Genomic DNA, 25,328 nt, shown 5'->3' with positions numbered 1-25,328 from the left:
GGATTATTTTTATTATCATTATTATTTTATGGTGACGCGTACTGGCGTCGCTGACGGGCGCGTCGGAGGGATGAGCGCGATCGGCACGCCACTGGTAGTAGCCGCTGCGCGGGGTTTTGCCTGTTTGACGCAGTCGCGTGGGCCAGTCATGCACAACGATTTCCGGAAGGCCCTTCAAACCTCTCGACCGTTCTGAGAAGCGCTCTCTCGGCCCTCGTTAATTCCCGTCAGTGGTTCTAGGGACTGATATGGCCCAACAAGCAGTGTTCGGTGGAAAGTTTGAATAGACCAGTGCGATGAAAGGACCCCTCTGAAAAAGCACCCCGGTGCATGGCGTCCCGCATGTGTGGTTTTTTTTTCTCGTGTGTTTGTTTGGGGAATAGCCGGCTGTTTGCTATGCACATTGCTTTAAAATTGCCGGCCCGGGCGGGTCTGGAACTGGGGGCCGGGCAGCGCCCGGGCACGCGGAGGTGGCCTGGAAATGCGATCTCCAATTGGCTGCAAAAGCCATTTCGGATTCTGCGAAGGGCAACGGAGCGTCGAGGGCGCGGCGTTGCGAGCTGCGCCCGGGGCAGGCCGCGGCCTGGAGTAGCCTGGAGGTTCCTGGCGGGGCTAGAGGCAGGCAAGGCAGGCGCACGGCGGAACGATGTAAGGGAAAGGGAACTTTCATCCCGATCGAACCAGATTGCAAAATTCCCTCTTGCTTCGCTCTTTTCTTTCTTCTCTCCTCGTCGCCGGGTATTAGTTTGGCACATGTACGGTGTGCAGGCTGCCTTCACCCGTCGGGCCGGGCTGGGCCTGACCACTGGGCCCGGCCTGCTGGCCTCACTGTCGGCCTCGCCCTTTAATCTTTGCCTTGGACGCCCCACGCACCAAGAGGCCCAGCCACTTCTTGGAGGCGCCCGGCGGGGGCAGGCCGCCGTGCCCGACCGCGACTCCGCCGTGGCGACGAGCGTTGTTTGTCCGACACTGTTCTAGCGCGTGTTCCCCTACCGGCACGGCACGGCCAGGAAGGAGTGGACGGGGAGGGGCCTCGCTCTCCTGACTGGGCCTCTGCCAAACGACACTGTGCTGGCCCGGCACGGCCGACCCCGGCTTTACCCGGCAGCTTGTTGAGTGTAATGTGCTCGGCTTTCTTCCTTGCCCCACCCCGCCCCTCTCCACCGCCTTGTTGGGGGAATTCGGGTCGAATTAGCGAAACTTTGATTTTTCTGGTTGCCGCGCCTTCGCCAGCTTCACCACCCCGCAGCAATCACGCACTCCATTACACCCCCGCCTTTATGCGGGGTGCTTCCCCCACCCCCGACAAGTAGTTTACACGCGGGGTGTTGGAAAGAAGACCCTGCTCTCGGAAAGAAGACCCTGCTCTCGGAAAGAAGACCCTGCTGACGGTCAAGAGGGTGTAGTAGGCTGTCGCGGCGGAGGTGGTTGGAGTGCCATGGCCTGCGCAACGCGCCCCTCGACAAGCCCCCTTCTAATCTTGTTTTCTTTTTTTTCTGTACGAATGACTAAGTTCGTAACTGGGACGCCACACGGCACGCGTGCACCTATACGCACGCCCAATGGCTGTGTGCAGCGCGACGAACTAGTTGGCCTCGTGGGGCATGACGGGATGGCGCGCGCCGAGACAAAGGATGTAGGTGAATGGACTTATTCATGAACGGGGTGCAAAGCGGCGGGTCATTACTAGATTATACAGAAACGCTCTCTCTGTCTCTCTCACTTACTCGCACGCTCACACATACACACACACATCGGCGCGCGCGAGGCTCGGGCTTGTCACTCCTGGTGCAAAGTCAAACAGCGCGGCATGGCGAACCTTATTCGTCTCGCGCTGGCACTCCCGACGGGGTTCCCCCTTATTCCTCCCCTCCTTCCTTTTCCCTTCTCGGGACCCGCACCTAGCGAGTTACTTCTTCATTCAACTCCAACAAGATGTGTGCGCCCGACTGCAGCCCGTCCGAGTGCACCTGCTCGCTCAAAGACACTCTTACACACAGACACACGTACACACACAGACACACACAGATGGACGAACAAACAGACTGCCATGATCCCAAGCTCCACTAGGCCCGTTTACTTTGGTCGTGTCCCTTTCGTTGATCAGCCTACCTCGCGTCTGTGTGTGTGTGTGAGTGTCTGTGTGAGGGCCTGGCCAGCCGCACTGTAGGGCTTTATTGTGGGCGAGATGAAAACGGTTTCCCATTTTCATCCACAAAGAGGTGGCGGGGTGTTGATCAGAGCGTAGTCGCCCGCGCCGCACTCCGATGCGGTCCCAACGGATTTGAATAAAAGCACAGGGGTAATCTGAGTGGGACAGCCTTTGAGGCGGCTGTGTGTGTGTCTGTGCGCGCGTGTTTGTGTGTGTGTGCGGCCGACACATGCCCGCTAACGTGTGTATTCTCGATATGACTCAAAATTGATTTAGAATGAGAGGCCGGTGATCGTGGTGGGGCGCTCGACATTGCGTTGGACGCCACGTTCGACGCCACGTTGTACGCCGCACCGCGCCCCGTGTCCTGGTTTCTGCTCTCGCCCCGTCTCGCGTTCCTTTGATGGAGTCACTGTTACTGATGTTCCTTTTTCCGCGGTCTGGCTGCGCTGGCTTCTCCAGCTCCCTGACCGAGTTTCGCATTGCAGTGCACTCTCCCCCGTATTGTGCTTCCCTTTGGCGGCGGCGCCCTGCACCTGGACCCCACCAGTCCTTCAAAGTCACCCTGAGGTCACGCTGAAGGTCACCACGAGGTCACCCTGAGGTGGCGAGTGGCTCGGAGTGGCACGGAGTGGCAGGTGCACCGCTGCATTTCGGCGAGCGGGCAAAGTTTCGGCCCCGCCATTTATCAATTGCTATCGCCCCAGGCAGGACGCTAGTAGGCCGACTCCGAACAGTGGCTCGGCGCCACTCCGTCTCTCTCGCACCCCAAGCGGGACGCCCCGTGAGTGCGAGAGAGACAGAGAAGCGTCCGTTCGGCCCGCTGGCATGCGGCTGCATTGCTCGGCCAAACTTACGTGACCGCGGACCGGCCATCGTACGTCAGGGTGGGAGGGGCGCGAGCAGAGCAGTGGTGTGTGCGGCCACTCACGAAAATCGAGGACTGTCTGTGTGTTAGTGCACGAGTGTGTGTGCGGAATAAGGCAGTGGGGCGCTCGGGCTGTGGGCGGTGGGCTCGTGCATGTGTGATCAGAACAAACATACTATCTCACTGCACACGTCTCTCACACTCACTCACACCCTCGCTCCCTCACACCCGACGCCCTCTCTCTCTGGCCCACGTGCACATGCACCACGCCCCTACGAGATAGGGACGGCCCTTTAGGCCCCGATAAGAGCTCCCGGAATAATTCATGGTTCCGTGCGACATAATAACGCTGCACCTCTGTCTGCGTGAGTAAAAGGGAGGCTTTGGGGATTGGCCGGGCCGGGCGGGGCCGGGGCGGGCCGGGGCGTCGCGGGGCCGCGGGAGGGAAAAGAGGCGCCGGATGCTAATCGAAGCCTTTGGATGCGCTTCCAAGGCCCTTCGCATTTGAAATTGAAAACGCGAGGCGAACGCGAGGCGAACGCGGAGTGAACAAGCGGGGCCGGAAATGAGGGGCAGGTGCCAGGGCGTGAGCCGGAAGCCGGTGTCACCGAGGAGTTACTCTTTGGCGGAAGCGAATCCAGCCAATCAGACACCTCGCTGCGCTGCTGTCAGTGCCGGTCAAGGTCTCTTCAAGAAACTGGCAGAACCGTAACCTAGTTAAGGTAGGGATCTTGTGGAGAGACCTTGTGGAGAGACATTTTGGAGAGATCATTTGGAGAGACCATTTGGAGAGACAGTTTTGGAGAGACCTTTTTGGAGATACCATTTGGAGAGAACTTTCGAAGAGAGCATTTTTGGGGACACCTTGTGGAGACACCTTTTGGAGAGACCTTTTTGAAGAGACCTATTGGAGCGACTATTTTGGAGAGACTCGTAGAGAGACTCTCAAAGGCGTGGCGCCAAAAAGTTGTGCGGCGAGTGAGTGTCGTTATCGACGGGCGCATTCCTCGGTCTCCTTCGCCTTGTTTTCCGCGAGCCCTCCGTCGTAATAGGTTCCCTCTGATGAAAATTCTTGCCAGACGAAACTCGCCCGGAAGCAGCATTAACATAAGCAATTTTCGTTATAAATTGATGTTGACGAGCAAGTTTCGGCTTGTGTGTGTGTGTTTTCCTTCTTTCTCCGCCGGCTGACCCCTCACAGGGCCTCCTCTTCCCCTCTCGGTCCGGCAGTGGCAGCAGTGGGGCGGCTCGCCTCGGCCTGATCCCCTGCCCCGTGTTTGTCTCACTCAAGAATATCGCCGTCGTTTTTCCGCGACATTTGCAGGCCAATTGACCTGGCTCGGATCGCCGGCAAGATATGGCTGGAGCGGTGGCGCGCGTCAAATAATCGTCTGTGTGTGTGTCTGCGTGAGTTTAGGTGTGTCTGTGTATGTTTGTGTCTCGGTCTTTCTCGACGTGTCGACCCCCCGAAAAATTGTTGTCGTCCGAGAGAATATACTCCTTGAGCTATAGTGAAAAATACTCTTCGGCTGTTGGATCAGTGCACACCGTAGTTTGCTTCCCTTTCTTCCGCCCAGTCTGCGTCTCGCTTCCTCGTCTCCCCGCTGGATTCTGTCAAATACTTTCGACGTCGTCGTCCCCAGTCGGGTGTCGCCGTCATGAATACTTGACGCGGCCCGAACACCTCAGCCTGAATAATGTGCCGGCGATCGCGGAGTGATTTCCTGGCTAATACACCGATGCCGCTGCGGCCGAGAATGGGGCCGTGAAGGGTGGCGAGAAGGGGAGGGAGTGACTTGACAGGAACTTGGGCAAACACTCTCCCTATAACTAGGGACGGGTTCGGATGGGGCCTCGGGTCAGGCCTGGTCGGGCCTGGTCGGGCCTGGTCGGGCCCCCCACGGGGCGGCAATGGACAACGTACGGCTGGGAAGGGGAGGGGGGCTTCCTCGTGACTGTGTCAGCGGTTTGTCTCCAAAGGGAATTCCCCACAAATGAAGACCCGACCGTCTGCGCGCCGTGTAAGCTGTTCTGGATGGCGCGCGCTCGCACTGCCTCGCGCACTGCCTCGCACACTGCAGCCGGCCGCTCAGCTATTCTGTCAGAGCAGCTCGCGCTGACTGAACATGCCCTTTGCCTCTGTTTGAAATGGTTTTTGTTGCTGTTTTCCAGTGAAATGTCGAGGTTGTTTTGGCCTGTCGCCGGATAGCTTCGCGAGGTGTATTGGGCTTTGCTATGTCTGTGTGTCTATGACGTCTCCGTAGTCTCGCGCCAGTTTCGACCTTCGCGGTTTTGCTTGTTAGGGATGGTGCAGTGGTCGAGTGTGTGTGTGTGTGTGTGTGTGTGTGTGTGTGTGTGTGTGTGTGTGTGTGTGTGTGTGTGTGTGTGTGTGTGCGTGGGAGGGTGTGCGTTTGTTTGCGTGCGCACGCTTGACTGGCCGTGTTTGCGGGATGCCGTACGCGCTTGACTACAGTGCCGCAGTGGACGCATGCACCAATCGCCTGCCCCCACGGCTCCAGAAACCTTTTCTCTAAATTGGCGCGTCTCTCAAAGTTCGCTCGGTGCACTGCTGTGAGTCGGGCTCGCTGTGTGCCGTTCCAGTTTAAGTGCGAAAAGACACAACGCTAAGACATAGACAGGGGGAGAGGGGGGAGGCCTGCGACGCCTCCACTCCTAAAGTGGTTATGGCGATGTTTACCCCTGTTGGCCTGTTGGCTTGACTAATGTACCTTGTTTGCGCGGTGCATTTGTCCCGGCGAGACACCAGCCGCCTGCCCGGAAGCGGGGCGGGGCGGGGCGGGGCGGGGCGGGGTGGAGCCTGCCCGGAAGGGATGTTGTTCGGCCAATGCTGGAGGTGACGGAGGTGGCGGGGCTGGAGCGGCGCCTCAGCAAACACTGTATACAATGGCATCGTGTGTGTGTGTATCTGTGCGTGTGTGTCAGTATGTGTCTGTGTGTCGACGATATGATGGTTCGTGCCGTGTAGCCTGCATATTTGCGATGGAAATCGTCCAGGGAGTGACTCTCTTTGGTTTTTCATGTACAGTAGGGGGTCGCCTGATGGACTGATTTTGTATGTCTTCTTTTCGACAACTCGCCCTTCGCTCTCGACCCTGAGAGAGAGAGAGAGAGAGAGAGAGAGAGAGAGAGAGAGAGAGAGAGAGAGAGAGAGAGAGAGAGAGAGAGAGAGAGAGAGAGAGAGGTTACGAGGGTGCGGCGCGGTGCGGCGCCGTGCTGTTGACTGTGGCACGTTACGAGTCCGCACCGGGTTTCAATCCGGGCATCTTGTTTATGACGGCCCTGATCGCGCGGGGCCTACCAATCACCGAGGCCACTACACCCACCTCTAGCGCCTGCAGGCCGACGGTGCCTCGTCTGTCTCTCTCGCACCCTTACGGGCGGCCGCACGGGAGCGAGAGAGACAGACAGCGTCGAAAGCATTCGTTCTGAATCAGCCCGCTGGCCGGCACGCCGCAGCACACGTCTGATCGTAAAATAGGGAGACGAGTGCACTCGGCATGACAGATGTAGGCGAGGGGTGCCAGCGCCAGCAGCGCGCGCAGCGCCAACGCATTCACTGCACAGTGGCAAGGAAGCGCTGGGGAAAAAAACAACCTTCACCTTTTTTTGTGGAAGAGTGTGGTTTATTCTCGCGTTTTGCTGTTTCGCGACTGCACGTGTCGTGGTTTCATCGACGGGTCGAGTAGAAAAGTTTTGTGGAACGCGGTGGCGCTGCGGCGGGGCGTAAAGTGACGGTGGAGGTCAAGCAGCACCTTGGCGTGGTGCCTGCACTCCAAGGGCACGCCAGAACAAAATCACACTCCCTCACTCAGGCACGCGCTCACTCTGCGAGAAAAGGTAACGGCAACTTGTAACGCACACGCGTACCCGCGTACGATAATGGAACAGTGCGACTACCCGCGGCAGTTTCAGCACGGTCATCCATTTTCAACGAAAAGCGTCGAGGCCCTCTGCCCGTCAGGCCGGTGCCTGTCGCGCGGCCGTGCGCCGTAAAAGCTCGACGACCCTGGCAGATTTTTGTGGCCCTGTGGACTGAGGCCGAGGCGTAAACATGTAAACATGGCCGCCAAGGACGCCGCCGAGACGATCGGCAAGCCTCGCGCCGTTTCGAGATGCTGCCGGCCTGCCGGTTTATCAAGGAAGCCCCAACAACATGCAACTATTTTATTCAAAGCCATCACGGCGACGGCCGCGGCCCGCAGAGCCGCGGGGCGAGCGGCGCGGGGCCTAGGCTGCTTATTGGCCACCAGCAGTTGCCAACTTGACTACTACAATGTATTAATGACTTCCATGCGAGTTTTGAGGAAACTTGGCCGTGGCATGGAAATTGGCAGTGGTAAGCCCCCGCGCTCAGGGCTGCCCCTTCGGCCGTTGGGGTGCACACCCTTATTTGCAGTGGTTTGCTCGAGGTAATCGATTCGGACTACTTATCGAAGAGGACTATAACATTCAAATGAGTTTGTATCCCCGAAGGAGTGGGGTGGCTGTGCTCCTGCCCGCGCGACGCGCGTCCCCTCAGATCCGCCGCTCTGGTCCGCGCTGGCGGAAGGGGGTAGTTGGAAAGCGAAGTTGTCTCGCCGGGGCTCACTATGCAAATTAAAATTCGACAACAACATTTCTGGAAAAACAATGACAAAACTATGCCGCCACAGCGCGCGGCGTTGCGTGGCGTGTGCCTCTACGAGTCGCCCGTGCACGGCCACGCGGCTCCCCCGCCCCAGCCTCGGGCCGAAAATAGGAAAAAATGAAAATGAAATGTTAACAAGGTGAACGTTATTGCGCGGTCGTAATTTCGCCGACAACAAATCAACTCAGCGGGTGAGCTGCTCCGGTTCGGGTCTCGCCCCTTCAACGCGGCGCCACACGGCGCGGCACGGCACGGCGCGGCACGGCAGGGCGCGTTACGGCACCCAAGGAGCGGACGGACTGCTACAAAGGGGTGGAGCAGTGGGGCGCGATGGGCAACTCATCTAAAACTTGAAAATCCGCACACACGCGTGCACGCACTAACAAACGCACTCTCACGCACACACACCCACACGCGTAAAAATTTACCCTCGCATTTCCCTCCCACTGCTGCAGGCCTTTATTGGAGTGTCTGGTCTATTTTTTTGGCCACCCGCTGGCCGCGCCCCGGCCCTGAAAGTCTTAGAACCGGTGAATAATAAATAATTCAAGGTCGGCCGGCCCATTTTGTTGCTATTGGGTGGAATCCTTTCTGAAATTCTGCCGCACGGGGCCTCGTCCAGCTGAGAGGGGAGCTTGGAGGCACTCCGGGGCTGCCTCCCGGGGCCTGCCACAGGCCGTCGAGGCCCTGCTGCTGACGGGGTGGACGGGGCGCACCGCAGCGCCGCGAGACAGACCGGACAAGGCCCTGACCGTCGTCCTGGCCGTCGCCCTGCAGCGAGGCGGCAGCGCAGCAACCAACTCCCAGGCGACTGGCACGTCCAGCACGCCATCAAGTGTCATTAGTTGCACTCGCTTTTCAGCGTCCTGGGGCCGCCACGGCCTCTCCCCTCCAGGCCGACAGTGCTTTCGCCGCGCTGTCTCTGTCGCGCTCACAGGGCGGCCCGTGGGGGTGAGTGGACGCTGTGCGGGGGATCGGTCTGCTGTAGACACTCCGGTGCGGTAAACGAAAACCTCGGTTTCGAGGAGCTCAGTCGGAGAGAGTGCGGGGATCGTCGGTGGCGGTAGTGTCCGCCGCACTGTAGCCTCTCGGTCTCTCGCCTCGGCGACTCCTGCGCGTCCCCCAAGTCCCTCGAGCCGTGGCGTGCCGCGCCGTGTCACGACGGCTTCTTCAAAAGCTGGCTTTACTGCTCGCCCGACTTGTGCCCGGCGTGGAAAGGGAGGGGGCGCCTGGGACGTGTGGCACGCGGCGCGTGCAGACTGCGAACGCACGGCACGGTGAATGAATAGGGAATCTCCCTGCCGCCTTTTCGGCCGTTTCGGGAGGGCGATGACAGCGACCCGAGATTGACTGGCACGCCGTAAAGCGTCGCGTTGGGGACACCTGTGGACCCCCGGTGGGGCGCGGCAAGGTAGCGCGGGGCAGCGCACGACGAGCGCCACGCTGAGATTAAGACTGCGCGCGAAAGTGTTTACGGGTCCAGCGACCTTGGCGGAGCAAAGTGAGTGGCGGGGCCCGGCGCGCCGCCGCGCTCGTCCAACCGAAGACATCATCTTGGTTACGCGCGGCGGCGGGGTGGGGCGGCGGGGCTGTCTGGCCGCGCAGCACAGCGCAGCACAGCGCAGCACGGCCTCTTGAAGCAAGTCACGCAGCCTGTTTATGACGAAACTCGTTCATCCCGGCGGCTGATCCGCGAAGACGGTTCGTCCTTTCGTACCCTCGGCGGCCCCCGAGCCCAGCCCGGCCCCCTCTGGGGCCCCCAGGGTCGCGGCACTCGCAGCCACTGCGGCGGACTATAAAAGCAGACAGGCGAAAATGTGCATCGGAGATGAAACGCGCGCGCGGTTTTATATTAAACGCTATTGTAACGCGGCGCGCGTTTAGGCAAGGGCGCCATGAGGACCACCTGCGCTCCAAATTGAAAAAGTTTTTGGGCTGTTCCGTTGGCGGGCCGGGCCGGGCTGACTGGAGGGGGCCTCGGCGTGATACGCGAAACAAGCACGTGGTGCTATAAATCAGGCCGGAAATGTGAGTGTCAACTACCCCGTCATATTCTCTGACCCGCTGAGCACACTACTCTCGGGTTGCCGTGCCGAGCCGAGCCGAGCCGCGCGATGGAAACGGGAAAGGGTGGTGCTATTTCCGATGGATGCAAGAGCCGCCGCGAAGCGCGTGTTGACAGCTTGCCGGTTGGCTCCGAACTTGCGACGCTCTGTCTCCCTCGCACTCGCTCAGCAGTGGTGTCGAGCGAGAGAGACAGCGCGAGAGCGGATTTCGGATGGAGATGGAGCTGGCCGCCGTCCCGACCGTCATCATCGTGACGAAGTTATCGCGACGCGTGTGACTCGGATGGCTGTAACGAAGCGAACGACGCGGCGCCTTCTAAAAGTGTCGCTGCTCGTGACACCCGCCGCCCGCGCCTCCCCGAGGGACTCTCCGGGGGACTAGTCGAAAGACAAGCGTCAATCTAGGGAAAGATTGCGGGCATCGTGAATATGGCATTCAATTCCGGTCAGGATTTCCGCGCAGTTTTCACCAAGGACGTCGCTTGGGTTGACGGCTTCGCTGTGCCGCGTGGCGGCCGCGGCGATGCAGCCGATGCTTCCCTCATCTGGTTTTGTCCGATTCTGCTCTGTTTACGGCTATGCAGTGCCGTGCCCGGTCGTGCCAGTGTGTGGCAGAGTGGGGCAGGGAGTGTCGAGCTGGCACTAAAGCGGCGGAGTGCCGTCGGTGCCGACGGAGGGGGTATGGACGTGCGGGGCGGCGACCGGCCGGCGAGCAGGCCGAGACCCCCGCCACGCGGCACGCGGCACGCCCCGCCACTGTAAATGCACTGCCGATGTGTTATTCAGCTGCGGTAATGAGTTCGGTCCTGCCAACCTCGGCCGTCTCGGCCGCGAACTCTGCGGGAGGGCCATACTTACTTTTCTCCTCGGGGCCCTGCTGCCCGGGATGTGGCGGGGCGTGGCGGGGCGTGGCCGCCGGCCCCCAGGGGGTGTCCTGAGACTTTTGTGCTCACGGTCAGAGAACCCCTCTGCCGCCGCGCGCCGCACGTTTCGTCGCCCTGTCCCTCTCGCACCCCTGCGGGAGGCCCCGCGAGTGCGAGAGAGGCAGAGCGAAAGAGTCCGCTCTTTGAGTGCACGTGCCGCTGGCTCCGTCTGGAGGCTCCGAGTTTCCTCGCCACGTCGCTCCGCCTTGCTCCGCCTTGCGATGTGGCAGCAAGGCGCAGCCAGCATCATTACCTCCGCCAGCGCGCTGCGCGGCTTATTTTATTTTTAAGTTTTTTTTCGCCTTCCCGCCCCCATTGACGCCGAAAATGTGGCGGGGTCGCGGAGGAAATCACGCCTGCAGGGATTGTGTGGCGCTGCACCGGGCACAATGGGGACTGGTGCCCCCCTAGGTCGTCTTGGAGGTCGTCTTCCTGGAGGGGCGGCGTCGCGGCCCGGGCCTGCAGCCCCGCCGTGGCTCTTGAGAAATTGGATGGACTCGTGGTGACGTGCCTCCCCCTTCCCCCTCCACCTGGATTGCGTGCCAACCCTCAGTGACCGGGCCCCCCTCCCCCAGCCGCTGGCCGGCGGCCGTCTCCCTTCCGATCTTGATACAAGTCGGAAACGGAGAGTCGCAACTTTTCGCTTGCTGGCGGTGTTATTATTTTAAGTCCGCGAAAAAGGAGCGGCCGTGGCGGTGGCGGGCGCACGCTTCGCACGCGCGTCATGATGGTGCGGCAGCACGCGGCAGCACGCGCCCGCGCTCACGCTCCGTGGCGGGGCGGAGCGGGGCAGGCCAGCAGGCCCATTCCGAGCCTTGTTTTACGGTGCCTTGCTTTCGTTCGCCCAAGCACTGCCCAAGGAGGACGAGCTTCTTTTTTTTCCTCATTTGAAGCAGCTAGCGCAACTTGGAGAGTAGCTGCTCTGTCAGCTCCACGTGGCTTGCCGTGCTGGCCGGCTGGCGGGCTGGCTGGCTCGTCCTCGAGGGTGCAGATTTAATTTTGCACCCTCAGCCGGCGGGCGCGGGCGGGCGGGCGCGTCCCTTCGACCCTCGTCCCTTATTCTCTAACTTCAGCAGAAGCCAATCCCGATCCAGCTCATCCGCCGCGATCCCGCCGCCGCACCTTGTAGTGCCCCGTGGGGACTCGGGCCGCGTCCGGGAAGCGCTCTCGCCTTTCTCTCTAGCCCCCGTGCGGAGCGCTCCCAGTGTGCGAGAGAGACGGAGTGGACGGACCACGGTTGGGAACGGCTCTGCTGGTGAGGCCAACTTACGGCGAGCTTGCCGGGGTCTGTCCGGCCGGCCCGGCCCCGCCCCGCCCGGAGCACTGCAGACGCAAGGCACTCTACCAAATTCCAGATTTAAGCTATGGCACTGTGTGCGTCGCCAGCGCGTTCACCAGCAGGCGGGATTAAGAAGGGGCCGGCGCCGATTGCAGTGGCGAGAAGCGCCTGTCGTGCCGAGGGCAGGCCTGCCCGCACAACACGGATGCGTTACGGGAGGGCCTATCCTCGGCCTCGCAGGCTGACATCGGCCAAACTTAGCGAGGAAGGAAACAGTGTAAAGCAGAAGAAGAAGAAGAAGAAGAAGAAGAAGAAGAAGAAGAAGAAGAAGAAGAAGAAGAAGAAGAAGAAGAAGAAGAAGAAGAAGAAGAAGAAGAAGAAGAAGAAGAAGAAGAAGAAGAAGAAGAAGAAGAAGAAAAGCGACTAAGACGACAACAACTGAGACCCAAAGACCGAAAAAAGAAAGGCCGTTGGCTTGTCGCTGCTTCACAGCTTGTCGCTCTCCGGGATGCATCGGCTCTGTAATGAGAAGAAAGGGGCTCCTCGGAGGCGGGGCGGCGCGCTCCGCACTGCTCCGCACTGCTCGGCACCCTCTGCGTCGCACAAAGCAGTAATCTCGTCAAGCTGCGCGCGCGTCGAAGACGTCGAAGGCGTCGTGGACCTTTGAGGGCCGCGGAGTATCTGGCTGCCGATTGGAGGCGCTGCTGCCGCCGCTCGGCGCGCGACCCTGGGAGTGAGAGGGATGGGGCCCGGCTCCACCCGGCCCTGCCGGCAATCCGAGATTGAGGATGGCGATCAGAAACCGTTCGCCGATGATCTGAGTCCGTGGGAGTGGGCCGCATGTCGGGGCCTAACTCGGGAGGGTGGCGTGCGGTTCGCCGAGCTGCGCCGCTAGTGTCGCCAGCGCAGTGCCAGGGCCCCGCAGACAAATAATGCCGGCAGACGAAGAAACCATTGAGTCTCCTGCCGCCTCCCCTCGCTCCCGCCGATCCATCTCCGCGAGAAAGTTTCCTTCCTGTGTTACCTCAAGAAGCGCGCGCCTGTGTCCCCTCTCCCTCCCTCTCTTTCTTGCCGCCGTCCAGGAGTGGGTCTGGAATGCCGGCACCAACTTGGGCCATGCGTTTTCGGCGGTGTGTCTCCGCTGCGGAAAATTTCACCTGGCCTGAGAGCATTGACTCGTCGGAGGGGAGAAAGACCCACTTTCGGGCCGGCCGAGAAACAGCGAACTGATGCCACGGAGAACAGTTTTCGTCACTCTGTCTCTGCCGTGCTCATGAGGCGTAGTTCGGGAGCGGCAGTGGCGAAATGACCTACTCGCGCTGGCGGACGAAGAATATCCACGCGGCGTGCCTCTGTTCGTGGTACCTGCTAAGTATCTCAATTCCCGCCAAGGTCTGGGGAAGTAAACGCAGGTTCGGCCTTTGGAACAGATCCCAGCAAATTGCATCTTGTCTTTCTTGTCCAGAAGGCAGCTGCGTTGCCAGCGAGGCCGAGACCCGTTTTCTTACGAGACTCGTTTTCTTAAAACACAGAAGGAGCGGACGGCTCTCCTCAGCGCAGTAAATATCAATTATGCTGCCGGCCTAACGCTGCAGCACTCCAACCAACTAAGCTTCACTCGACACCACCGGTCCAAAAATAGAAAAAGAAAACCGCCAGCCATCACACGATTAAAACCTCACGTAGTATTTTTTGTAAGCCGTCACTGAAAATTAAATGGAAAGGCTAAGGCACGCAATAAACCACAAAATTTGTGATACGAAGATTTTGGCCGTTCGTATGAAGTATTTCCTTTTGCAAGGTTGTGTGGGCTGAAAACATTTTATCAAAGCAAACTATGCTCATGTAGAGGCCTTAAATAGTTTCTGAAGCTTGGAGAGTGCAGGGCTAGGCTGTTCCGCACAGTTCGTCGCTCCATCTCTCTTGCACGCCCCATGCGTTCGCGCGGGGCTGACCGGCGAAAGCACTGTTCGGAATCCAGCCGGGTGTCGGGCTAGTGTGTCGGCGCGCGGCCTCGTCCTCGTAGACGGCTGGGGGTGTTAGGGCGGACAATGGGGCCTCCACTCGGGTCGTCACCATGGCGACCATTGGTGGCAGCCTCGGTTCTCATTAATTCATATTAATGGTGCTGGGCCGTGCGACCGGCCTGCTTGGCTCGCGTACACGTGACACCCTGCGCCGCGCCCGGCGCCTCGCCGTGCTCCAGCAATCACTCCCCGGCGCTGCTGACACAGGTGCGGACGCAGGTAAATTGGGATGCCCCGGGTGGACCGCGCGCCCTGGACGCCGCGTGACGCGTCGAAGTAAGATGGATTGTGTTGGAGATGCCGACCGTCCTGCCGCTGCTGGAAGAGGCCAGCTTATCTTCGTATTGTGTTTCTTATCCTTTTTTGCAGCGTAGCGGCAGCGGGACGTGTTTTTATTTTGGCCAAAGTGTTGGTAAAACTGCCACGTGCGCGTCGAGATAGCGAAGAAAGGGTTGCCCGTCATGCGACGTCTGAGGAGTGTGATAAGAAAGGCGCCCCGGGGGAAAAAGGGGGGAGGGGGAGGACGCGCCGCCGTCATAATGACGTACACATTCCCCAAGTTAAACATTCATTAATCTTGGCAGAAAGAAAAGGAGACCCACATCGAAAGCGACGGCGGATGGCGAGGGATGGAGTCGCAGTGGGGTGGGGGTGGAGGTTGGGGTGGGGTGAGGACAATGTAGTAGGTCGGACGCTGCTGGACGCGACCTCGGGGGACTTGACGGCCTGGAAGTCTCCACGCACGGCGCGACACGGCAAGCACCACCCCGGCCGTCCCCACGGAGCGAGCTACACACCTGAAGTCGGTTCTGCGACACCGCCTGGGCAGGGCCGGCAGGCCGGGCGTTGACGGCTCGTGTGACGTCATTGAACGAGGGGGCCGCGCCGAGGCGTGACACTGGCCTCGGGGACGCGGACCCGATTCCCTTGCACTTTGTTTTCTCGCCGGATCGCAGGGCCTGCAGGACCTGCAGGACACAGGACCCGGCCTTGCCCCGCTTGGCTCGTAATTAGCCGCCGGAAACCCGAGGAGTCACCGCGTCGCCTTCGGGCCGGCCCACTTTTCGTCAGTCCTGTGAGTCGAGTCCCGAGGCCGAGCGCGCCGACGCCGGGAGTTTGAGTCCCTCTGTCGCCGCCGCGGCCACCGGAGCGCGACTCAGGCCGTCCTCTGGCCTCCCTCATCCTACCTGTCGTTCTGAAGGTCGCCGCGACCTACCGCCCCGCTGCCTGCCAAAGGTGTCTCCTCGCCGCGAGCCCCCTGGGGAGTGCAAACCTTGGAGAGTCGGCGAGGGCCCGTGCACATCGCTTCTCTTACCCGAGTAACCGAGACTTCGGCCAAGCACTTGACTTCTCTGTCGATATCTTTGGTGGCCAATGAAGTTCGCTCCCTTCTTGCTCTTAGACTGAAGGGACAATGCAGTAACACCAAGCACCTAGTCTTCAAATATATTTCTCATCATCAAAGGACTGTTGTCCCCGCAGTGCTCGTTACCCATCCCACGAGGTGCTTCACAGTGAGGCCGAGGTGAAAATGAGTGGGACGTCGATCACCGTGCTCACTGTTGTACTCTTTGCCCTGACGTTGGCACCTCCCGGCCTTGGAGCACCGCCTTTACTCAAAGGCCTCCTTGATGACTGTGCCCGTTTGGGCCCTCCCTTGGCCCCCTCGGGCCCCCTTTGGGGACGCGTCATCGTCACCGGGGCCGTTTCTTATTAGCCGTGTAGCGGACGCCGCGCTGCTTTGTTTCAACTTTCGAAGACTCCTTTTTCTCGGGGAGCCCCAGAAAGCGCGTCAAACTTGCCGCCGTACTTTTCCTCATTTTACGCCCGTGCATAGCATTGTTGTCGACGCACCTGAAAGTTAGGCCGCCGTGCCGTGATCCGGCGGATGGCAAAGGAAAAGGGGTTTTCTGGCTTTCTTTCACGTCATGCTCTAAATCAAAAAATTTAAGTAAAGATAAGTAAAAAAGGTTTGTTTATGTATTTTTTTTTATAACAGGCAAGGCCTGAAAAATGTTAAGGAAACTCAATATTTGTTTTACCGTGAGCAGTGCTGCACATTACAAACCGATGTGAATTTTTTTTTTGCCATGATGTTTTAATGTTCCCCTGCGTCTAACGGCCCTGGAAACAAAACAAACGAAAACAAGCGCGGCCGGTAAACGAAGATGTACCACGGGCAATTCATTCCGACCGGCCGCGAAGTGGGACAGAGCTTTTACGTTTTTCTGCGACTCTTTGGTGGCCGGGCCGTGTAACAGGCTTATCAAGGTGGGGCAGCAGGCACAACTGGGGGACGCGCTCCAAGCCGGGCCGCGTGGACAGCGTGGGAGATGGATGACTCGGGAAGCTCCCCTCCCCCTTTTCCCTATCCACATGCGTGCTCGCTCTGTCTGTGTCGAGTCGCCGCGAGTCGCGCATCCCAGTCCGAGGCTCCCCTGAGCAGTGCGAGAAGGACGCGACACTGCTTCTTGTGAGAGCGGCGGCCTGCTTTCTGCCCTCTGGAGGGAGATCAGAGAGCTCACCTCACTCACTCACGTGAGTGAGTGAGTCACTTCGAGATCATTCGATTATATGAAATAAAACGTGTCTGCGGAATATTTAGGTCATTTAATTGGCTATTTTGTGAAGTAGTAGGTAATTTTTACCTTTTTACCCAACTTTATCCGTGGATTTGGCTTCCTGAAGCCGTATTTATCTCTCTAAATAGCTACCTCGAAGTGAGTCACTCACTCACGCGAGTGAGTGAAGTGAGCTCCCCGATCTCCCTCCAGGAGGAAGCCGGTCTCGCTCCGCGAGGGCATTGCTGGGACGACCCCGGCGGCGGGGTCTCTGGCCTTCCTCAACAACAGCACCGCGACGACGGCATGTGGAGCAGGCCGCACCCGGCACCAAAGCCCGGCTAGGATTCGCAAAAGGGCGGTTCGTCACCACCACGGTGTGCCTGTGAACAAGGGCCAATCATGTGCGAGTGGGGGGAAGAGTCACCCTGGTCCGGAAACGGTGTGTGCCATGAAACGCTCCACGGACAGGGGCCGGCCTATCAGCAGGCCAGGAGGATATCAGGGAAACAGACGGCCTTTGTGAAGAGGGTGGCGTTGCGCGTCGCGCGGGGTGTCCTCCGAGTTGACAAAGAAGGTGCCTAAGCTAAGGGGACGGGACCCACATCGCGTGGGCCGAGGGCCGAGGCACGGGGTGACATAGGGCCCGGGCCGAGCGGCCGCCGCTGGGACAAGTGGGACCGCCGGCTGGGGGAGGGGGCACCTCTGGCTCCGGGGCTGAGATTGGAGGAGAGGGGGGACGCAGGGGAGTTCCCGGTGGAGACTCTCGCCGACAAGGCGCTCATTGTTCCTCTTTTGCAATATGATTGTCTGCTGGATCAGCGCCATCTTTGTGGCGCGGTGGATGAGGCCCCGGCGTGATTAGCTTGTTCCGTCTCTCTCGCAGCCAGCGCAACGCCCCGCGAGTGCGACAGAGACCAAGCGACCCTTCGGAGTGAGTGTGTGCACTGTGTGCTGGCCGCCCGGCCGCGCACAGCCCGCGTCACGCCGCGGTTTCATATACGTTTAATCCGGAAAGCTGCGCGGCGCGGCGCGCCAGGCTGACAGGGCTAAGTGATGTCCGCGGGGAGCAGCAGTAGCGTTCGCGCGCACGCTTTTAACTGTGGGAACCACTCTGCTGTAGTTTTAAATCCGCCCTGTGATTGCGGAGTGTCGTCGCTCGCCATGCGTTGTGTGCCCGCGCTGACATGGCCGCCCTCCCCTCGAGGTGAACACGGCCCTGCCTCGCCCCGCCGCCCAACGCAAGCACGACGGCCCGGAGTCAATTTAGGAAACAAGGCTTCACAATGGGAATCCCTTGACGGCCGCGAGGAGGCGGGGCCCCGCTGGGTTGACGGAGGTCAGGGTGGATGGCCTAGCATTGCCGAACGGGCCAACGCAAGTCGAGGGCAGTCGACACCCAGCAGGACGCTGAAAAAAAAAACATTAAAAAAGAAAATATTGAATCATTATTTTTTGACGCTACGTTTTTTGCGGCAAAGAATGTTTCTTTTACCAGTGCGTCAGGGATGGAAAAACACATTTCCGCTTGGCGAAACCTGTCCGGTGCGCCGTTGATGTCCAGGCATTGTCGGTACGCGCTGTTGTCCGAGAATACCCGATACGTTTACGTCCCTCCTCACTGCCTCGGCTGCAACTCCGCCACTTTGTGCACCACGTGGCAGATGTGTTCTGCAGTTCACCGATTTGCTCCAGTGCAGCTCGGAGCGCGTTCGTGTGTGTGGACTGTGTGCAAAAGTGTGTAAGAGAGAGTGTTTGTTGGTCTGTACGCGGGTGAGCGAGAGAGCGCGCGTGTCTGTGCAAAGCCCGCGCGAGTGCGTTCGCAACACGCTGGCGGGGATTAGAAGTGAAGGGTGGGGGTGAGGCCGGCCGGCCTCTGACAGCCACAGCCCGGCAGCCTAACGGCAGACAGCCCAGCTTGGCTCCCCGCCCCGCCGCGCCCCCACCCTGCCGGCCACCAGTCCATTCCCAGGGGTAATCACCGTGTTTGGTTCGACCTGCTGCCGAGGCCCTCGGCGTGCGTGGCGCGCGGCGTGCGCCGTGGCGCACCAGGTCAGTCTGAAATGAAGTCTTTGTGTGCCCGCGACCTCAGCAGCAGCAGCCCTTGGAGAGATGGGGGCTGAGGGACGACATGTCGGGTCTGTCTTTTCCCGTACATTGTGCCCGCAGTGTGTGGAGCTATTGATGAAGCCGGGTGAAGGGGTGGGGGGAGGCTCAGAGAGACGGCAGTGGCCGCTCAAAGGAGCGCGCCAGATTGGTGGTGGTGCCGTGCCTCACCGCCTCGCCGCCCCGCCCATGCACTGACAGAGGTGCCTCGCATTTCGGCAGGTGTCCGTTCGGCTCAGGGGGCTTCGGCTTCACTCCGCAGCTGTTTCGACTGTGGCTCGTTCTTGTTCTCGTCGGTTTCGTTGAAAATAAAGTTTGTTTTACGTCTCGTTTCCGAAGCGGTGCGCTGCCAGAGGCGGTGCTGGCGTGGTACCGGTCCGTTTCGAGTCGGAATGCGCGTCAGCTCAAGCCTCGCTGCTGAAAACAGAGTCCCACGTTCAGTGCTGCATTGTTTTCAGAGTGAGGAGACTGGTGAGCGCATCAAGAAACCGGAAAAATTTCTCGCTGTGGGTGACCACACGTCGCCCCCACTCGATAACAGGCGACCAGTCTCCAGCCCCCGCGCTCCGCGAGCCTGCCAGTTCCTTCCCCCGCCTCCGCCAAGTTGGATGGCCGTACCGCAACTTGGAGGCGCGCTGCAAGTTTTTACATACGGGGAGTGCCTGCGGGGTGGAGAGTGTCGCGGAGCATGGAGGGACCGCCAGCGACACTCAGGGTCTCGCTCAGGGTGCACACGCTAAACGACAGCCGAAACGTTGCTCGCGTTTTTGACGTTGCCGTGACTATATCATGTGAGTACTCAGCAGGATTAACTCGAGTTTATTTCCAATTAGGCTCAAAGTGCTCATCCTCCGGATACAAAAGCTCATTGGCTGCAAGCGGCATTTCATCGCGGCATTTCATCGAAGTGCCCCCTTTGCAGTGCAGCAGATGTGACGCATTAAAAGGCAGCAGAGCGGTGGGTTTGCCTCGCGTGCTGTTAATTAATGGACGCCCTGAGTGAGGCAGACCGGAAACCTTAGTCAAGGCGAGCAGCTCTGTAATCACGGGCAAGGCCTGACACGCGCGGCGGTGAAGTGTCTTTCGTGGAAACGCGTGCCTTTTCCGCCTTGCGGTGCACGGAAAAAATCCCCTTTTCTTTGGGTCCCTTACCCTTCCGTTTCGCCGGAAAATAATATTGTTCAGCCTGCCGTGCCGAGAAGGGCCATTCAGGTTCCAGACGGAGTCAATGATCCGTCACAAATATTTCCTTGGCACCTGACTGTCGCCTGGGGCGGGGCGGGGAGGCCATTCTCACCGTGATATGACGCGACGCGCCGTTGGGTGTTGTTGTGCGTCCACGCCCTGAGAAGAGGTTCATGGCCACGGCGCGTGTTCAGCGAGGTTACAGGAAGGATCGGATTTCACGTTGAAAACAAACAACATGTTCCGAGAATTTCGCGGTTCGGCACAGCTTTTCCTCGTTTCTGTTCGACCACTCCCGGTCGCGATTGTTTTTGTTATATCACAGTGTGTCGCTTTTTCTTTAACAAGTTTTTGTCGTTTCAGCAAGGAACAAGGACCACACGTTTTCGAGTTTGCTAGGATATTGCTGCTGTTACAGCGATCGGTCTCAATTTAACAGGTGGTAAAACCCTTTAACACGTTTTTTTTATTTTTTTTTTCTTTGTCAGCATGCCAATGGCCGGGGCCAAGCACGTGCGAACAAGATTGGAGGGCAGACAAGCAGGTGCGCACAGGGCTGCCTACGGTGGGCACCCCCGAGGAGGGCAGGCAGGGCCTCAGGCAGGGCAGAGCAACAACATCCTCGTCCTCGTCGCCCGCTATTAGGCCTCAGGTGTTCGGATCGCTAGGGAAGGGCGGGGCCCGAGGCAGGGTAGCACTGGGCCGGCCAACTTCTTCCTGTAACACTGTTATCCGGGCGACGTGCGCCGCCCCGGCCACGCACACTGCCACGGCCGTGGTCCGTGCGGCTACCGGTGCAGCGTGTTGGCACGCTACCCGCCCTGAAAACGCTGCTCTCGCTTTGAAACGTTTTCGTAGCGCGCTTTTTCGAATCTTGGCTTTATTTTCACGCCGAGAAACTACACATAAATTTCATAAGTCTCCATACGTTTCTAAAATTGTAAATGAAAAGTTAGTTTAAGCATGTCTGTGCAGCGAATTGGACATTTCCCGTGCCAATCTCCACGGGAAGGGTTATGCCAATTACGGGTGCACTCGCTGCACGGGACGTTGGCCGTATCAAAGTCCGTCCGTGCAGCCCGCTGCGGTCCGCTGAGCACGGTGGATCACCCACGCCCCATTTTAAAAATGTAAAAAAGAGGAGGAAAAGAAATTCGTTTCGTCTTTAGCGCGCCGACCGTCTTTAACGAGCCTGCTGATTAGACGCAACCCTTTCGCTAATGGACGTCGTTTCATTTCGCCTATTTTGCGTCATTTTCTCGTCTCAGTCACGACGCTGTCGTCTCTTCCTCCTCCAAGGACTTGTCAAAGGAGGCGCATCAAGCTTGCTGCGGTGTCCGAGTCTAAAGCGGAGAGACCGCATTGAACGTCTTGGCTGCATGAAGGAAGCAGCATCTAAACGCTGCAAGGCAACCGCACCCTGGAACCAACAACGCGTTTGGCGCTCTCGTAGCACGAGCCAGGATCAATACCACATGGCTCTGAAGAGTTTTTCCTGCCCCTTTTTTGTCGTAACACTACAGAGGCTGCTGGAACATCGCATCATGGTGCTCCCAGAACGTAGCAGCGGCAATAGTAGTAGCAGTGCTTTCTTCTTTAGTGTTTGCTTCTATTTTTATCACTTTTTTATTTTGTGTGCGTGTGCGTGTCTTTGACGCCGGTCCTCGTGTAACTCGCCATGCGATGGTGGCAATTTTCTCTCTCTTTCCCAACATTTGCCTCACCTTTCAGCAGCAGGTCGATCCCAGAGCAACAAGTGGGGTTAGCTAGGCTAGAGAGGGCCGGGGCAGGAGCGCTTAATTTCACACCTCACGGCTCATTATAGCCAACTTTGATAACCACTGGGGATTTAATTACCGATTGAATTAAGAGAGGCCTGATTTTTTCCTACCTCTTTTTTTCTGCCATTGAGCAGTAATGAGACTTCGCTACGCCACGGTCACCGCCATCTCGACGATGGTCCTTGAGTAACTGAAGCCAAAGCAAGTTGCGCAACTTTCTTTGCAGGTCGCCTTGTTCACACACACAGTAGCAGCAACACCAGTAAGGCAGTGCTCCGAACCGAAAGCGGAGTTGTGCTTTTCTATGAGCGCTGCCCGAAGTCAAACAGGGCACGACGAGTTGGCTCTCCACTTTATGGAAAATTCCCTCCGCGGTTTAGCGCCGCCGTTTCTCCGATCGGCCTCTATACGGACGCACTTGCCGTGTGGACCCCGCGGCGAGACGGGATCAAAATCAACACACTGCCTGTCTGATTATCATATCCCCCTCCCCTTTTCCCCAGTCCAAGGGCCGAGGCGGCGAAAGTAGGGCCTCTTAGAGACTGTAACTTTCGGGGTAATTCGATTCCGCGAGGCGGCTGGCTCGGGGGTCAACTTGACCTATTCAATGCTGTCGTGGTGCTATCGTGGCTCCCCGTGGTTCCCCCAGCTGACTCGATCAGACTGGGAAGTGATGGACTTGAAGGAAACCAACGCGTTTGATTACTATGACTAAAGGTTTCTCTTGTTTTGCTTCCAGGTGAACGGGACGTGGAGTCTTCCAGGATTCGTCTGTGACTTCTATATAGCCATGGACGTCACGTGTAGCACTTCTTCCATTTTCAATTTGGTCGCCATTAGTATAGACAGGTAAGAGCCGAGGAAACCTCGCCAAATATGTTCTGCAAGTTTACAAGGGAACTTCTTCTTCTATATTTCTGAAATCACACTTACGAGCAGTGTCAGAAACTTTCCATGGCTTATTTCTAAACGCGTGGCAAAAGAAGCCACTGCTGCAAAAATGCCTACTTAATGTCACTGATAGGCTCAAAAATGATGTCCATCTGTTCGTGCCGTCCCCAGTAGAAAATGTTTTTGGCGTTTAGGGGCATTGAGGGCAGTCAAACGGGGGGCGGTGGCGGGCTTTCGGGGTGTGTTGGGTCGCAACGAGACGGCAAGCAGCCGGCTTTGTGGAGTTCCGAACCGGATCACGCTGATCCTTCACATTAGTGGTCGCCGTGCGAGCCACGCAGCGACGCGCGGAGCAGACGTTGACAGATGTGCGGCACGCCGCGAAACCCGCCAAGCCGAAGCCCCGCCCCACCCCAACGACCCGCAGGCCCCGAAAAGGACTTCCGGCCGACCCCGTAGGATCCCAAAGAGTCCCAAAAAGGTCCCAAAGAAGGTACAGATTGATATCATCATTTCGGGAATGAATGGATAATGGCCATTTGAAAACGGTTTTATCTCACTTTCCGACGTCAGGAGCTCAAGGTGACCTTTGTTTGTCCCTTGCTGAGGTTCGGTATTTGTTTGCCGTCTGCGAGAAGCCATGGCAGGCGCGATTTGCAGCCGTCCCGAGCCAAATAGCGGGAGATGGTTACGAGATTTCTCGTTGGCTGCAGCGGCACGCGCGACAAAGAAATGTTTCATAACGTTGAGAAAGGAAAGGGGAAGGTGACGCGGCAATCCCATTGCGGCGCGATCTCCCTGGCTACCCGGGTTGCCATGGTAACCATGGTTACCCGCCACGTCCCACGACTGCGGACACGTGGGCATATTTTAGGCGTCCCGCCGGGGGAGGTTGATTCAACGAACAAAAAATGTAATATACTCGCGTGCTCAGGGAAGTCAGTGTGTGTGTGTGTGTGTGTGTGTGTGTGTGTGTGTGTGTGTGTGTGTGTGTGTGTGTGTGTGTGAGGAAGAGAGATTGTGTCGTGTGCGGTGGCAAAGTGGCACGGCGCTGGGGAGCTCCTGCTACCAACGCACGTCTCCCCGGAGCCAGGTTACGCGTGACGTGTCGCATTGCTATCTCGTGCGCGCGCGTGGCAGGGCATTATCTGCATTTAATGCTCGCCCCGTGCCGTGGAGTGCCTCTCTGAGTTAGGTCGGCGCGGTGATTGCAACAAGGCAGCAGCCCCGCGCAGCCAGGCTGCCTGCCAGGTGGCCGACGTACGGGGGATGGTCTATGTGATGTAAGCTCGCATCGGCTTTTTCCCTGATCCGCCCACGCCGGGCTGCCGGGACTAGCCGGCACGGCCGCGTGGTGGTCTCGACCAGTCGGCGGCCGACCAGTTCAAGAGCGAAAGGGAAGAGAGTGGGAGAAAGCCAAAAAGAAAGCGTGGGAGAGAGAAGCGGCGCCCCGGAGAAAAGGGCGGCCTAGTGCGCGGTGAATTATTCACCGCATTAGGAGGAAATTACGGTGAATCCGTGAAACGGAATTTCAGAGGCGCCCCGCGGAGGCAGGGCCCACGACGGCCCACGACCCTACCAACAACAAGCTGACCTCAGGGAGCGGGCTTTGGCCTGCCTAGCCCGGCCTCCGACAGCCAAAATGTTATTTTTACAATCTGGTTGGTTGTATGTAGTGAGGGCGTGATCCGTGTCCGACTCGCGTTACGGCGCTGCAAACGATGCCGTAATACGGTGGTGACGGCTGGGCGGGCGCATTAACGCCCCGTAAAGCACCTACCGTTCACCCCTACCCTCCTTTTTACCCCCTCCACCCATTTCCCCTCCCCTCTGCACCGATTGACCGTCGCCGCGTTCATTTTTCCCGCGGTACCGATCACCACCCACGCCGCGGACCTCATATATTGTAACGCGGTGCTACCAATGCATTTCCGATTCAATGTTTTATGCAGGGACGGTCGCCATCAGCGCCAACATTATGTGTGCGGTGTGTGTGTGTGTGTGTGTGTGTTGAGCGGACGTTGGTTCCATCGCCGTGAAAATGGGCCCGCCGCAGCAGGTTTGCTGCATGGCGCTTGCCTTTTTTTGGAGGCCTGTGTGTGTGGAATAGAAGTGTGGTGTGTTTGTGTGTCCAAAGGGGGAGGTGGCCGTTTGGGCCTTGCCACGCACTGTGTGACATTCGAGGCCCGGTGGCGCTTTGCTGGTTTCCGCCCAGGCACCTCAAGTAGTGAATGAGGCAGGTGGGTGCGGCGCGTGTGTTTGGTCGGAGCGCCCCCTAGTTGAACCCGTGACATTAGCCGTAAACGCAAATGGCTTAATTTGTCAGTCGAGATTAATGAAAAGTCCGGCGTTGGTTTGTGTGGCGCGGCTCCCGCGGTCCTTTGTGCCTGTGACGCTGGCGTTTTAATTTGTGGAACCGCAACCGCGCTGCTTACGCGCTGCGACACCGTACATTGTACGCGCGCCATGGGCCCCGTGGGCCCCGTGCAGCCAGACCCGGAGTCTGCAGCCCGGAGCCGCGGCCCGCCCGGCCGTGACGAGCATCATTGCTGCGTCAGCACGTTGCTCTGCCGGAGCACATCAAAAGTGGCGAAGCCTTTGAAATGAGTCCCCCTTGCAGCAAGGAGGACGGCGCCGCAGCCCCTAAGGTGCGGGTCACTATGCATTGGCAACCGCGCCAGGCCTAGACACGGTCCCCTCTGTAACCAAACGGTGACCTCTGTTCGACTAACTTCAAAAAATATTATGCACTTGCCTCGTCAAATGACGCGCTATTTAATGACGAAATTAATCAATGAAGGCTAGCATCCAATTTAACGGATCCAGACCTTTATAAATTTT

At 58.6% G+C, this 25,328-nt stretch overlaps 1 protein-coding gene across 4 annotated transcripts in view; it reads left to right on the top strand.

Annotated features, from left to right (window-relative positions):
* LOC117654382 (dopamine D2-like receptor) overlaps positions 1 to 25,328 on the top strand; it is a 150,704-nt gene that overhangs the window by 72,571 nt on the left and 52,805 nt on the right. For all 4 annotated transcript variants that reach the window (XR_004588313.1, XM_034401006.1, XM_034401000.1 and 1 more), the window contains one exon: positions 22,336 to 22,445. Coding sequence is in view for 3 of the 4 variants with exons in the window: in XM_034401006.1 (XP_034256897.1) it covers positions 22,336 to 22,445 (110 nt within the window). In the remaining variant the exon portion in view is untranslated. The remainder of the gene's footprint in view (positions 1 to 22,335; positions 22,446 to 25,328) is intronic.

Source organism: Thrips palmi, unplaced genomic scaffold, assembly GCF_012932325.1.
Source record: "Thrips palmi isolate BJ-2018 unplaced genomic scaffold, TpBJ-2018v1 HiC_scaffold_1, whole genome shotgun sequence".
Classification (NCBI taxonomy): domain Eukaryota; kingdom Metazoa; phylum Arthropoda; class Insecta; order Thysanoptera; family Thripidae; genus Thrips; species Thrips palmi.
This window is presented reverse-complemented; position numbering and strand designations above follow the sequence as displayed.